General features: G+C 51.0%; 1 protein-coding gene across 2 annotated transcripts; it reads right to left on the bottom strand.

Annotated features, from left to right (window-relative positions):
- Positions 1-497: 497 nt before the first annotated feature.
- On the bottom strand, positions 498-14,850 carry ZMYND12 (zinc finger MYND-type containing 12). 2 transcript variants are annotated; one of them, XM_069034648.1, is made up of 8 exons: positions 14,735-14,850; positions 13,385-13,526; positions 8,228-8,399; positions 6,711-6,880; positions 4,631-4,753; positions 3,738-3,858; positions 2,104-2,249; positions 498-782 (listed from the first exon to the last, which is right to left on the bottom strand). In XM_069034648.1, exons 1-8 carry the CDS (start codon positions 14,815-14,817, stop codon positions 663-665), a joined length of 1,077 nt encoding a protein of 358 aa, XP_068890749.1. In that variant the 5' UTR covers positions 14,818-14,850; the 3' UTR covers positions 498-662. The 2 variants fall into 2 exon arrangements, with proteins under 2 accessions (XP_068890749.1, XP_068890748.1); XM_069034647.1 differs by lacking the exon at positions 498-782 and adding an exon at positions 1,171-1,461 and having other exon boundaries at positions 14,735-14,832.
- Positions 14,851-14,950: the final 100 nt, after the last annotated feature.

Below are 14,950 nucleotides of genomic sequence, written 5' to 3'. Positions count from 1 at the left end.
TCTCAGTGCCCAGAGCTATGAGAAGCTCTGCAGAAAGAGAAAATTCTGAGCACCTGCTCTGGTGGAAGGTGTCTCTGCTCTTGGCAGAGGGTGAAGCGGGATGAGCTTTAAGGTCCCTCCCATCCCAAACCAGTCTGGGATTCTCTGGAAATTGGTTTGGAGATGGAGGGGCTCTGCAGGGAGCTGCAATGCCTTGTCAAGGCCAACCAGGTCCCTGGGAGCAGATGTCCACCACCCCAGCCCTTCCCTGTGTTCCTCTCCTATCCCTCCATGGGATCTCCCTCACCAAACTGGCAAGCAAAGCCAGGAAACCAGTAAGAAACACACCTGAGCTCGCCTTGGCTCCTGGACAACCACCACGACACTGTGAGAGGCTGTTTGCTTATTCCCAACCTGGTCAATAAATGATTTATTCAGTGTGTTCATGGTGCTTTTGTTTCTCATCCTGGTGCTGTTACTCCCTGAGAGGTTACAGGGGTGGAGCAGCACATGAAGAGTAACTCAGACCAAAATGTTTATTTTCCAAACAGTTTGGGACAGCCAGGGATGCAGCTGGAAAGAGGCAGCAGCAGGAAGGACCAAGGGCTTGTGACACTCGTGGTGTTCAGGAAACCAGGTAAGAGAGAACCTGGCCAAACACCTGGGTCTGGCAGAGCCAGTTTTTATGTGGTGTGGGAAAACTGGGCATTAATCAACTCCAGCAGGTGACCAATGGTTTCTAGAGAGTCTTGCTGGGGCAGCTGCTTGGCCAAGTCAAAGGCTTTCATCCCCACCTCCTGGGCCTGGAATGGGACAGAAGAGACACCCAGGAATTGTCAGGAATCTGGCTTTTGTCACAGGGTAGTTAAATACCTGCTGAGGCTCAGTGCAGTAGCAGCCTGGAGCAGATCCAGGCTCCCTTTTCGAGGTGACCTGTACAAGCTGCTTTACAGGAGAGCCTAAAGCTGCCAGCAGATCCCATATTTAGGATCCAGTGGTGCAGGCAGGAGATTACTGACCCCAGCCCCCCGTGCTGGACATCACCTCCTGTCTGATACAGCTCCTCTGAACAATCCCGAAGCTATGTCAGGGGAAAAAAACCAGCTGCACTGACTCTGAACGAAATCCTTCATTTCTCTTGATAAGGAACTGAATCAATTCCCTTGGTAGCTCTTCCAGGGATCAGACACTCTCACAGTTATATAGCTTTGTCTTTTTTCTAATTTGAATTTGTTTGTGTTTCCCAAATACTCCCATAGTTGTGGCTTTCTATAATACAATGGAGACACCATTAGTATTTCAACACAGTATTTTTCACCATCTGTATTTTCACTCCTCATAACCCAGGCTGAAGAAACCCAGGCTGAAGAAACCCAGGGTTTTGAGCTCTGATCCCAAACAGACGGGCCTGATTTCCAGATGGTTTCTGCTCAGCACTTCCTCAAAATCAATTCTTGGTAAAGCACAGAAGTTACCAGTCACCTGTGAATTTTTTTAGCCAGAAAGATTCAGGAATGCAGGTTCCAAACTCGAATTACAGACTCCAATAGACTGAACTTTGAACTCAGGGGAATTTGGCTAAAGGACAGGTCTGTGAGCCCCAGGTGTGGCTCTCTGTGTAACCCCTGAGCTCAGGTCTAAAGGCAGCTACAATGCCAGGATAGCCCAGATAAAGGATGAATAAGTCCAGAATCCACTGGCCTGGCAGAGACCAAAACACATCCGCCAGGACTGTCAGCCTTGACAGAGTGCAGATCACAGAACCATGGAATAGTTTGGCTTGCAAGGGACTTTAAAGCTGATCTCATGTCCCATGGCAGGGACATCTTCCGCTGTCCCAGGTTGCTCCAAGCCCCATTCAATTGGGCCTTGGACACTTCCAGGTATCCAGAGGCAGCCACAGCTGCTCTGGGCACCCTGTGCCAGGGCCTGCCCACCCTCACAGGGAAGGATTTCCTCTCAATATCCCACCCAAACTGTTGGTTTGAGAGCTACGAGGCACTTTGTCCTCAGTCACCAGCACTGTGGGCTCAGGAGAGGTGCTGGGGAACAAGAGGTCCAGGAGATAGGATGACCCCCAGGGCAGTTGGCCAATTCTCCTGAACCTTTTCAGACACAACCTACCTTGGCTAAATCCAGGCCCAGGTAGTGGATCATGGCCAGGGCATGCAGGACTCGGGCTGTTTCCCTGGGATGATGCAGTGGTCCCTCTTCCCGGACCTTCAGCACCGCCCACAGCACCCGTGTTCCTTCCTCACGCTGGGCTTTGGCTGCATGGAGAAAGAAATGATCCTGATGGATGGATTTGGGCAATAGAATACATTCAAAACTGCCCAACTGGCTCTTCTGGACAGCAAAGTATTTCTACTACAAACATCAACATGGTCTGAGGGTGGGGAGGCCCTGGCACAGGGTGCTCAGAGCAGCTGTGGCTGCCCCATCCCTGGAAGTGTCCAAGGCCACGTTGGATGGGGCTTGGAGCAACCTGGGACAGAGGAAGGGGTAGAATTAGGTGAACTTCAAGGTCCTTTCCACCCAAACCAGCTGGGATTCTATGATCCCAGCTTCATGCAAATTCCATGCCCTTGAACAGGACTCCTTTCATCCAGTCACTGTTTTTGTTGATCAGCCTTTAGAGAGGATGTGGAGTCACAACAGCTGCAGGAAAAGAACTACTTTTCTACTCCTGTCACACCAAAGATGGTCTCCTGTAGCCCTGCCTTGGTGCTCTTCCTACTCTGGGAACTCCTGATGGAGGTAGTGCCAGGAAATGGGATTTACAGAAATGTTTCTCTTATAATCACAGAATCCCAGACTGCTTTGGGTTGGAAGGCACCTTAAAGACCATCTCATTCCAACCCCCTGCCATGGGCAGGGACACCTTCCACTTCCAGATCAGGTTGCTCCAAGCCCTGTCCAACCTGACCTTGAACATTCCAGGGAGAGAAATTGTTATTTCCGTTCCTGACAATGTCCTTATTAGCACAGATGGTAGAAAGGAGCCAAGAACCAGAGTCTGGTCTGGCTTCAGTGGAGCCTGAGGTAGTACCAGGGGCACACTGATGCTTTCTGCACCTTTACGTGCCAGTGAGAAACTCCCCAGCCTTTCCCTCAAGAGTACTTTCCTGATTAATACATCCAATTATCTGTACAGGCTATTCCACCATGTCCTACTGCTCCCAAGTGAGGTGAAATGTCACATCCATTATTAAAGGAAGACGGAGGAACTGCAGAGAAATGAGAACGTTCAAGTATCAGATTGCACCAGGAGAGGTTTACTTTGAATATTAGAAGGCATGCAAAGCATTGGAACAGGCTGCCCAGGGAGATGGTGGAGTCACCATGCCTGGAAGTGTCCAGAAAACGTGTGGATATGGCATTTGGGAAGTGGGTTAGTGGTGAACAGGACAGTGCTGGAGGAATGGTTGGACTTGATGATTTTAAAGGTCCTTTCTAACCCAAATGATTCTATGATTCCATGGATCAAATCTTGCTTTGCTCCAGTCAGTGCCAAGGGAGCTGTGAAACGGAGAATGCAAACAGAAAGGGCAAAGCTGGGTTTCCACGGCACACTCTCACTCCTCAAGTGGCCTGTGGCAATCTGCCAAGCACCAACATCAAGAACACCTGGCATTCCCATTAAATTCAGCCTCTGGAAACACCATGCCAACCCCAACACTGCCAACATGACCTGTAGGGTGCAGGGACTCTTTAACCCCCCCACTTCCCGAAGGTTTTGGAGCAAGAGCAGCTCTTACTCATCCCATCCTCGATGCCTTCCTCATCCTCAGAGAAGGGCGATGCTCCCACGTGGGCCTGGAGCGCTCGCTGGTGCCTGTGAAGGGTGCTCAGCAGCCAGTCATGCCAGAGGCTACTCACCTGGCAGGAAGCATGGGAATTATTTCACTCCTGTGAATCCCTGGTATTCAGTTGTTCTCCAAACAATGTCCCTGCAGGGCCCATCCCCTCTGAGTGCCTGCGGGTCACTGAGCTAGGCTGGATGTTCCCGGAGGGATCGCACCGCTCCTCTCCCACACAGCCCCAGCTGCAATCCCTCACTTCTCCAGTTGATTAGGGATTTTCACCTAACTTGAACAAATCTAACCAAAAGCTAGTTGAGTTGAAGTTTGGGACAGGAATGGTGGTGGATTTTGCAGCTCCCAGCACCTTATTTCCACCAAAATTGATTTAAACAAATAAAAGCTCGGTTTTTTTCAGTTATTAAATCAAGTAGATAATTATTACTTTCCTTGCTTGATCAATCCATTCTGAAAATCTTTTATCAGTGTGACTTTTCACTGATTCCCAGTGTAAATTTTAGGTGGCTTGTTTGTATCCTACTCTTCCCTGGCTTTAGGAGCTCCTCAGAGACCCTCTGGGACAGGGAATTTGGTAGCAAAGCTGGTTTTTGACAAGGTTTGGCTGAAGACAGTTTATTAAGAATTTTGGACTGATTACAGGATTAATGTCTCCTGGTTTTAACTCAGAGAATTATTTAAGTATGAAAAGGGTTTCTGGGATTGATCCTTAAAGGTAACACTGACACTTGATATAGTCATCATCTCTTTAAAGGGAAATGGAAAAACCATTGGAAAGAGCACCAAAAAAAAAGCTGAGAAAAACTCAGAGGATGATTTTTGGTCCTACCAACCTCAGTATAGAGCGAGTTTGCTGCATCCATTTTATTCTGGCGGAAGAAAATGTTGGCCATGTGGAAGTACCCTCCAGAGACCTCAACAGAATTAAGTCCAAACTCAGCAGTAGCTAGGTAAACCTGAAATCAATATTAAACAAAAAAGAAATCCCAGCAGGTTCATGTTCATGTCAAACCTGGGAAGTTTTTCAGTGTGGATTAATAATATTGCAAATGTTCAGGGTAGATTATAGCTGTCAGTGATTGGAAAATGTGGTACTTAAAAGCTGGTTTTGGGGGGTTATATAAAGGAATGAAGTACTAAAAACTCTACTTGGGGGTTATCCATAGGAATGAGGTACTAACAAGCTGTATTTTGCAGGGGGTTATCCATAGGAATAAGGTATAAAAACTCTGTATTTTGGGGTTGTCCATGGGAATGAGGTCCCTGAGAACCGTATTTTGGGGTTTATCCATAGGATCCATAGGAATATACTTAGCTCACAGAGTTCATCCATAGGAACATACTAAAAAGCTGTATTTTGGGATTGATCCATGGGAATGCAACACCCTAAATCCCCTCTGTCTGGGGCAGAGGCACCTGCTTGGTTCATTGTCTAAAGCCCAGGGCAGGATTCCCCCCCTCTCCCCCTCTTGCTGTGCCATCTCTCCCAAAGCCCATCCTGCTGCTTTCCCAGCCCCCAGCCAAGCTGGTTCTTCCCCAGGAGCCCTGGAGGATCAGTGGGAAGGCAGTGGAGCATTCCAGCTATTCTGAGCTGGCGTGTGACTCTCAGCAGATCCCAGACACGCAGCTAAGGTCCAGGCAGGTCCTGAACTTGCTAAGAGCAAAAAAATTCTTACCTGGTGCCCTTTCAGGCACCACATTTAGGGAATCTTAAAAAAAAAAAAAAAAGGATTTTGGGAATCTCCCAAGCCTTTTGGGAGACTCCTGTGCAGGATTCTCAAATTCCCAGAGGGTTTCTAGACTAAGCAGAGACAGGTTTGTGTGTTATAATAGAAAGGGTCTAATTCTTCTCCCTTTATGTCATCATTTATACCCACACAAAGCCACTATCAAATTCCACAGGAGTGGGGATACATCACTCTGCACTGGATAAATTTAGTCTACATGGGACAGAAATAGGATGTGGAGAAGTTCATCTGGCTTTGGAGGATCAAATGACAGGCAAAGCATCCTCAGGAACACAGCTGGCAATGACCACTTCCAGTGTAACAAACTGTTTTCATGGTTAAAGAGGTAAAATTGGAGAAAATGTCATCGAACCAGATACTGAAGTAGGGAAATAATGCATTAATTAAATAATGGGTGACAGACCTGGGAAAGTATTGAGGGAAATAACAGCCAGAATATAAATTATCTGTGGAATAAAAGGCAACTCCATCAGTTTGGGGCAGGAATGTCTGGGCATCTCAGCACTGTAATGAAGCTGATGGAGAAATTTATAGGGAGAAGCAGTAAAGACAAGGAATGCAAGAAACATATGAGGAATGGCTGAGGGAGGCTCAGCCTGGAGCAGAGGAGGCTCAGGGGGGACCTTCTGGTTCTCCACAACTCCCTGACAGGAGGGTGCAGCCACGGCGGGGGGTCAGGCTCTGCTCCCAGGGAACAGGAGGAGAGGAAAGGGCCTCAAGTTGTGCCAGGTGAGGTTCAAGTAAGGATATCGGGAAAAATTCTTCATGGAAAGGGTGTTCAAGTATTGGAACAGGCTGCACAGGGCAGTGGTGGAATCACCATCCCTGGAGGTGTTCAAAAAAATGTGCGGACGTGGCACTTGGGAGACCTGGGTTAGTGGTGGACCTGGCAGTGCTGGGGGAATGGTTGGACTTGATCATCTTGGAGGGCTTTTCCAACCATAGTGATTCCATGATTTTTTTCACGGGAATAGGGGTAACTGGCAAAACACATCTTTAGCTCACACATGGATCCACAGGTGTCTCAGATCTATCCACTTCAGGTAATGTAATGTGAACCCTCTCAAGATCCCAATTCTGCCTGCTGGCATTTCCATATCGATGTGGGAGGAGAGAAAGAATTAAAATGGAAGTGTTGCTTGCTCCTGTACTCCAAGGGACTTACATCATTGGCCAGGTGATACAAAGCCTGGTCCAGGTTTCCTTCAGCAACAGAGAAAAGCCCCAGCCCACGGTGTAACTTAGACTGAAGAGCAGCACTGCAGTCTGGGGTTTGGAGGATGATCCACCGGGCTTGGGAGAGATACTTGGCTGCCTGTCGGAGACGGCCAGTGCCTGGAATGACATGTAGGAATAATCAGGGAAATAAGGAGGATAAGGAGCATTTTTTAAACTGGAAAGTCAGAGAACACTGCTGGCTGTCCCTTTGGGGTAGCTTGATATGGAGCTGCAATTTGGGGATTCCCCACTTCTTTCACAAGTGCTTCTGAGTTGCCCAGGTGTCTAAAGTCTCATTTACAGACAGGTGAATATGTAGAGAACTCCAAAAGGAGCCAGAAGCCACAGAATTCCAGACTGATTTGGATTGGAGGGGACCTTCAAGCTCATCCAGTTCCACCCCCTGCCACAGGCAGGGACACCTTCCTCTATCCCAGGGTGCTCCCAGCCCTGTCCAACATGGCCTTGGACACTCCCAGAGATCCAGGGGCAGCCACAGCTTCTCTTGGCACCCTGTGCCAGGGCCTCACCACCCTCACAGCTAAGAATTCCTTCCCAACACCCCATCCATCCCTGCCCTCTGGCAGTGGGAAGCCATTTCCCCCTTGTCCTGGCACTCCAGACCCTCGTCCAAAGTCCCTCTCCAGCTCTCTTGGAGCCCCTTTAGGCCCTGGAAGGGGCTCTGAGCTCTCCCTGGAGCCTTCTCTTCTCCAGGTGAACACCCCAGCTCTCCCAGCCTGGCTCCAGAGCAGACGGTCTCAATCTCTCTGGAATACGTGGCCTAGACCAGTCCACTCTGGGCAGGCACTGATGACTCGCACCTTGTCACACTGGAATTACTCACAGGATTTTTTCTCCCTGCTCTCACCACACCATTTACGACAACCTCTGAGCCAGCTCCGTTGTGCCAGCAGAGCCCTGTGTGTGCTCCTGGAATGGCAGTGATTTACAGGGATCTCTCTTGCTGGGAGAGCAGCTCCCATGCCCTCATTTGCCATGTTTTCCAAAGCACACAATGAGAAAAGGCTCTGCTCAGGCAGAGAAAGATTTGTGAATGAACCGGGGAGTTCTTCGGGCGCAATGGCCTCTGAAATGTTTGCTGGTTCCCTGAGATAAGAGCACAACCAACCACCTTCGGGAATTTAATGCTTTGGAGAGTCACCCGAGGCCACGGAGGTAAAGAATAGACTTTCATAAGGCTTCTCTTGTGGGAATTGGTGGAGAGGGAGAAAACATTTCATTTGCTTTCATTGATCTCCTGAGTGCTGAGAGATTCTTTTCCCCAGAGCCACAGAAAAGGGGTGTGAGGGGGGTGTGTGTTTGGGACGGCTCAAATCTCTGCAATGCCCTTGAGGCAGAGCAGGGCCCAGAGCTGCTCCTTCCCAGATAAATGGCAAATGGAAACCAGAAACCTGACCCGGGAGGCCTTGCCCTTGCCAGCATTCCCATGTAGACAATGCTCACCCGTGGAGGCCTCAGCCAGGAGCAGATAAATGGGCACAAGCTGCATGGAGCCGGAGCCAAACACTCTGGAGCTGAAGCGCAGTGCCTGCAGTGCTGCAGGAATTGCTTCCAGGGGCTTCCTTGCCCACAAAAAACCCTGGGCTGTGCTCAATGCCACAGCAATGAGGGATTCCTGCAGGGAAACAGAGCAGGGGCAGAGGGAGAAAAGACAGGGAGAAAGGAAATCACAGAATCCCACAATGGTTTGGGTTGGAGGGACCTTAGAGCCCATCTCAACCCATCCCCTCCCGTGGGACACCTTCCACTAGACCAGGTGGTTACAGACGCACAGGATCTTTTTAAAATCGAGTTTTCAAGTTATAAAGCATCAATTGTAATGTAGTTTGTGGCTGTAATTAATAGACAGACATTAAAGCTGTCATATTAGAGCATATTAGAGTCTGGCTGCGTTCCTGCTCCGAGCAGGAACAGCTTTGGATATCCTCACAGGTCATGTGGTGTCTTCTGGGACGAAGAATCCTTTACACCTCCTGACAAGGTCTCATAAGGCTGCAGCAATAAAAGCTGTGAAGCACAGAAAACGATCATCACAAGACCAGAAAGGAGATTAGAGCCAGGGGCTCCAGCGTGACTCAGAGCCAGCCAGGCCCTGTGGTGCCAGCACGGCACATCTCCAACTGCTGGAGACATGGCCAGCGAGTGAGGAGAGAGCGCCTCACAGGGAACTGCAGCTTCATCCCACCCTCTCCTGGCTGGTCCTGGGCTGAGATTTTGTGTGCAGAGTCTGAAAACTGGTCAAAATCCGAATGTGTTACACTCAGCAAATCCATCCCCAGTCGGAGTTGGTGGTGCAGCAGCTTCTGCAGCCTTTGTCAGAGTTTGTCAGAATCCGTAACTTATCCTGTACTTATCCAGGTATAGCTGCTCCCTGCCTTTTGCTGCTCCTACCAGTCCACACCATTTGGCCTCTCCACTGTTAGCAGCAGCTGATGTAATTGCCAGCTCCACAAACAGATCTTCATCCCAATGCCTGCTCCCTGCCAGGAGCTGTGCATGCTGTGCCCTTACAGGGATGCCAAGGAAAAAGCACCAGGATCCTTGCAGAATCCCAGAATCCCAGAAAGGTTTGTGTTGGGAGGGGCCTTAAAGCTCGTCTTTTCCACCCCCCCGTCATGGGAAGGGACATATTCCACTAGACCAGGTTGCTCAGAGCCCCATCCAGCCAGCTACTAACACTTCTTCATCAGCTTTTCCCAGCAGTGGTGCAGCAGGAAAGGTGCCTGAGAAGCAGTGGTGCTGCTGGAGAGCAGTGGGACCCTGAGAAAACACCAGTTCACCCCTTTATCACCCTCTGCCTCCAGCTGGGGCTGAGATGGGCAGAGACACCAATCTCAGAGCTCCTGGAGGCCAGGCTTTGGCATTTGGCTGAGCTTGACCTGCTTGGAGTGAGGCAGAGCTGTGCCATGGGTGAAGAAGCAACTCTGGGACAGCCTGCGAGTGTTTCCTGGAGATCCTGGCTAAGGTAAAGAGACACCTGCTTGGATAAATGCAATTGTGGAAGAACACAGCCCAGAGCAACAGCCCCATCTCCAGTGAGGAGAGCCAGGAGCCAGAAAACACAGCACCCATTCCTGAGCTACCAGAATATGGAGAGGGGAAAGGCAGGTTTTCCAGAGAAGCTGTGGCATCCCTGGAAATGTTCAAGGCCAGATTGGACAGGGCTTAGAGCAACCTGGGATAGTAGAAGGTGTCCCTGCCCTTGGCAAGAGGTGGAATGAGATGGACTTTAAGGTCTTTTCCACCCCAAACCAGTTTGGGATTCTGTGAAACACGAACTATGTCCAGGGAGCAGGTGGTGTCCAGGAGAAAACCAGCATAGGCTTGGGGCAGCAGCAGGAAAAGCTGGTATTTCTCAGGCTCTCTGTGCCAGTCTGGTGCAACCAGCGCAGACCCTGGTGCGTGGGCATCGCCCAGATTGGCATCTGGGAGGTGCTGGAGATCGGGATCATTCTTTTTTTACTCTATTGTCAATGGTACCATCGCTGCTTCCCATGGCCTGAAACATCTGCAGTGAGGACAAGCTGGGAATTGGACTCTGGCACAGCTTCCAGGAGGAGAAGGAAGGGCGGGAGGCAAGAGGAGCCCTGGAGCGGTGAATATTTCCGACCACAGTTCCAAGCCTTGGAGGATGGTTTCCTTTGGCCCTGAGGAGCCCTGGGGGAATAGTTCTTTTTGGCCCTGCCCTGGTTTCCCCCTTGCCCCTGGCCCTGTCACTTTGGGCTCTTTCCATGTGTTGCAATTTGAGGTTTCTCTGAAGGCGCCGCCACACAGCTTTTGGGGCTTGAGGGGGCTGAGGACCCCAGCTCTGCTCCAGGTGGGAGCCGGGGCTTGGGAACACACTCAGGGCTCAGTGCCACTTCCATTATTCACACGGAGGCACCAAAACTGATGGTGTGTCTGAAGAAATGAGGATTTCAGGAAGAGGGAAGGCTCCAGTGAGCTGGAGCTGAACCTACAGCCAGAGCAGTGCCGTGGCTGGCTGGGCTGGACCTTTTCCCATGCCCAGGAGCTGTGGGGAGCTGACATCACGCAGGCAGGTGAGGCTCTTCTCCAAACAGAAACTTGGAGTTCTGTCAGTTTGGAGGCGCTGTCTGCAGGCTCCCCCCCGGCTATGTTGACAGAAGCAGATTTCTATCAACAAAGCTTTGGAGCACAGACGAGGAATGAAACTCATAAAGCCTCCTGGCTCCCAGCTCCCTGCTCCTTGAGCCACAGGGCATTTGGATGTGCCCAGGTTCCCTGTGTCCTGACTGAGGCTGGAGCTCTGTGTTTTCTAAACAAACATGGGGCAGGAGTGGGTGAAGTACAGCAGAAATATTCAAAAAGCAGCAAACCCACAGGCAGGCTTCAGGCAGAAGGCTTTTTCTCTGGTTACCATGAGACTGAAGAGCTTTTCCCTCAACTCCAAGGGCCTTTTTTGCATAGAATCCTAGACTGGTTTGGGTTGAAGGAACCCTAAGGCTCATCTCATCCCACCCCTTGCCATGGGCAGGGACACCTTCCTCTATCCCAGGTTGCTCCAAGCCCTGTCCAACGTGGCCTTGGACACTCCCAGGGATCAAGGGGCAGCCACAGCTTCTCTTGGCACCCTGTGCCAGGGCCTCACCACCCTCACAGGGAAGAACTTTTTAAAGCACTTTTGTTGAATCTGCAATAGGAATGTGATGCAGCCAGTGAGACAAGGCACTGAATAATCTCCCCCTCTCCCAATATCTCTGAGCCAGCCCAGGCCCAACTTGGCTGTTCCAAACCCTGCCAGACAAAAAGGAACTTCCCCTCTTGCTGGGAAAGCCAGCAGATAACCGAGGGATTTCCTGTCTCCCTCCTTTCTTTGGAGAGAAGGAAAGCCAAGTGTCCCTGCACAGACCTTCTCACAATCTATTTTATTTAAATAGGCTGGAGACAAAGGTCAAAGAGCAGATGTTGTTAAGGAGCCTATAAAAATCTCCACTTCAGAAAAGCCCCGGAGTCTGCTCTCCCCACCTTGCCCATGGAGCCATTCCCAGCCCAGGCTCCTGCTCCAGGCTGCTGTTTGCTGACCCAGTGTGAACCCCAATCAAGTGACTTTCTCTCCACCAGCCCTATCTTCCTGCTGTCTTTCCTTTCACCTAATTAAACCAGCAGATTAACTTCCAGCTAATGAAGGAGCACTTCCCTCAGCTGGCAGCCACGTGGCCTGTTGGAATGTATGGAGATAATTTTAGTTGCTGTAAAGTTGGTGATGTAATCAGTGTCGACATCAGTGTTCAATAGCAGGGGAGCTTCTTGGAACAGCTTCAAGCACTTCTGGATGCAAAATCCTGCCACAGCCCCGTGACACCCATTTTAACCTTCCTTGCAGGCTTTACAAAGAACAACTTAAACAGAACCTGGAACTAAGGAAGTTTTTCATTTTCCCTTTGGGACACACTGGCCTGACACACCTTCCGTGGACTTTGCTCAACAGTCTCACCTGGGATCTTCAGCCAGACAGAAGTTCCCAAATCAGCCTGTGATATCATTGCCCAATTCCTATAAAACCAAAAGGAATCTGCTGCCTAAAGCCTGTCATGAACTCTCACCAAGCAGGACTTTTGCCTTTGGACTTTGTCTTTCTGGAAGCTCCCAAGACAGGTGACAGAAATGAGCTGGTCCCCAAAGCCCCACAGCTGGGCCAGAAACACCTTAAAAATAATAATTCCTATAAAATTCAAGATTAGGGATGTTCTCCTCGGTGCACCATTGGATTGTTCCAATGCTGCCCCATTATTCTGTGTCTGGGAGTTGTTATAGAGGGAAAATTATTTCCATAGGGAGGATTTTCAGGAGCAGATGCACCTGGGTGGGTTATTTTAGCAACAATGTGGAACGGCAGCTCCTGCCACTCCATAAACAGAAAAAGAAGGAGTTGCAAACCACTGGGGCTGGAAAGGAGCTGCACATCTGCACATCCCTGAGGCCTGATGGAGATAAAAGGCTGCACTTAGTGGGAAAGGGTGTTCCAAGTTGGTCAGGAAAACAAAGGGAGGGGACTTGGTTTCTTTGCCTCTCTGCTCTGGGAAAGGGGATACCCTCCCATCAAACAGCCTGGAAGAAGCAAAGCTCAGCTGGATCCCAGACTAACCAGGGTGATGGACCAGCTCCCTGGCAGGGTGGGAAATCCAGGACTGCTGCTGCCCCAGGAAGTTCAGGACACCAAGTAAACACTTGGTGGAAAAGGCTGGAGGCTCAGGACTGACAGAGAGGATAATCCCACTCCCCTTACTTTTGAGGTTCTGTTTTAAAAAAACAACCCCCAAACCTCCGCAATCAAGTCCCAAATCAACCCAGGAGGTGCCATCCTCTTCTTTGGGAGCATCCAGATGGAGGAATTCTAAAGGGGTGGATCCTGTGAAGGCAAAAGCCCTGCTTGGTTTTGGGCAAGAAATTCCTTTCAGTTTTATAGGAACTAGGCAGTGACAGCCCAAGCTGCTTTGGAGACTCCTGTGTGGCTGAAAATTCCAGGTGAGCGCAGTCTGCCCCCGGTGTGTCCCACCATGTACAGCCAGGGTAGGGAGAGGAGCTGGAATTCCTTCCCTGGCAGCACTTCAAAGTTGTGCTTGTTCCTCCTGCACCCACCTGCCTCCTCAGCAGCTGCTCCTTGCCAAGTTTTCTGTCTTTTTCGGAATGGAAACAGGGCTGGGGCCCGAGGACTGGGAGGAGCAGCTGGCAGATATGGCCATGGATGCTGATCCAGTCGGTTCTCTGGTGGGAGACATCGCTGGCAAAACAAGGGGAGAAGGATACTGATATTTGCTGGGATATGATGTAAGGAAAGATTATTCCCTACTGTATTTCAGGACTTTCTCCACAACAATTACCCACAGCCCCTGGGCTGTTTACAGGGCACCCAGTACATGATATTTCCAAATGTTTCCATTCCACAGCGCTGTCCTGCCACATCTCCACAGTTCTCTGTGTTAAAAATCCTTATTTAAATCACTCCCTGAACTTCTGATACAGCTAGGTTTGAGCAAGTCCCTGAGTTCCAACACTGGAAAAACAAAAACCACAAACCAACCCACCCCGGGTCACTGTGGGAACAGGGAATGTTCTGGAATTCAGTGACTGCTCTGAGGGCATCTGAGGCGTGTTTGTGTGACACTCCAGAGCTCCCGGCTCTGCTGCCTGCCTGATGCAGGAGCCACTGGAAGGGAGCAGGAACATCCCAGGTGAGTGTGTCTGCTCCAGTTGCTGCTGCCCTGCTGGCTGAGCTCCACCCTGGGCCCTCTCCAGGCTCCCAGGCTCCATTCTGAGTCTGGTCCCTGCCTCCTGAGCCCATCCCTGCCGGCTGAGCTTTGTCTCAGATCTCACCCTGAGTCCTGGGCTTTGTGGAGGTTGTCCCTGTACTGAGCCTCATCCCAGGGATAATCCCTGCCTGTTGCCTATGTCCCAGACCACATCCCAGGCTTTGTCCCTGTCTCTCTGTCCTTGTTCTGTACCTGCCTCCTACGTTTCATCCTGGGCCTTCTCCACGTGTCCTGAGCCTCATTCTGTGGCTGGTTCCTGCTTCCTGGGCCTCACCCTGGGCCTTCTTCCAGTGCCCTACGCCTCATCCTGGGGCTAATGTCTGCCTCCTGCCCTGTTCCTGTGTCCCAGAACACATCCCAAGCTTTAATCCTGTCTCTCAGCCCTTGCCCTCGGCCGGTCCCTGCCTCCCGGCCCTTTCTCCTGCGTCCTGAGCCTGTTCCTGCCTTTTGTGCCACATCCTGGGCCTCGTGTCCTGAGCCTTGTTGTGTCCTGCCTCTCGTCCTGTCCCAAGTCTGTTCCTGCCTCCTCCTTCCTGGGCCTCATCCTGAATCCCAAGCCTTATCCCAAGCTTTCTGCCTGTGCCTCGAGCCTCACCCTGGAGCTAATCCCTGGCCTCTGCCCTGTCCCTGTGCCCCAGACATCATCCTGCTCCCTGGGCCTCCCCCCGGGGTCTCTCACCAGTAGTAGGTGAGGCGGCAGCCGGGGCAGCGCAGCGGGGCCGTTCGGGCCCCGCACAGTTCGCAACGCGGGAGCCCCGCCATGGCCGGCCCTGAACCCCCGACGCGTCCCTGGTTACCGGGGCGACGCTTCCGGCGAGGCGAAAACACATCACTTCCGGCAACCACGAACGACAGCGCGGGCTTGCCGTTGCGAAGGCAACGCTTCCGGTACGGG

Source organism: Aphelocoma coerulescens, chromosome 21, assembly GCF_041296385.1.
Source record: "Aphelocoma coerulescens isolate FSJ_1873_10779 chromosome 21, UR_Acoe_1.0, whole genome shotgun sequence".
Taxonomy (NCBI): Eukaryota; Metazoa; Chordata; class Aves; order Passeriformes; family Corvidae; genus Aphelocoma; species Aphelocoma coerulescens.
This window is presented reverse-complemented; position numbering and strand designations above follow the sequence as displayed.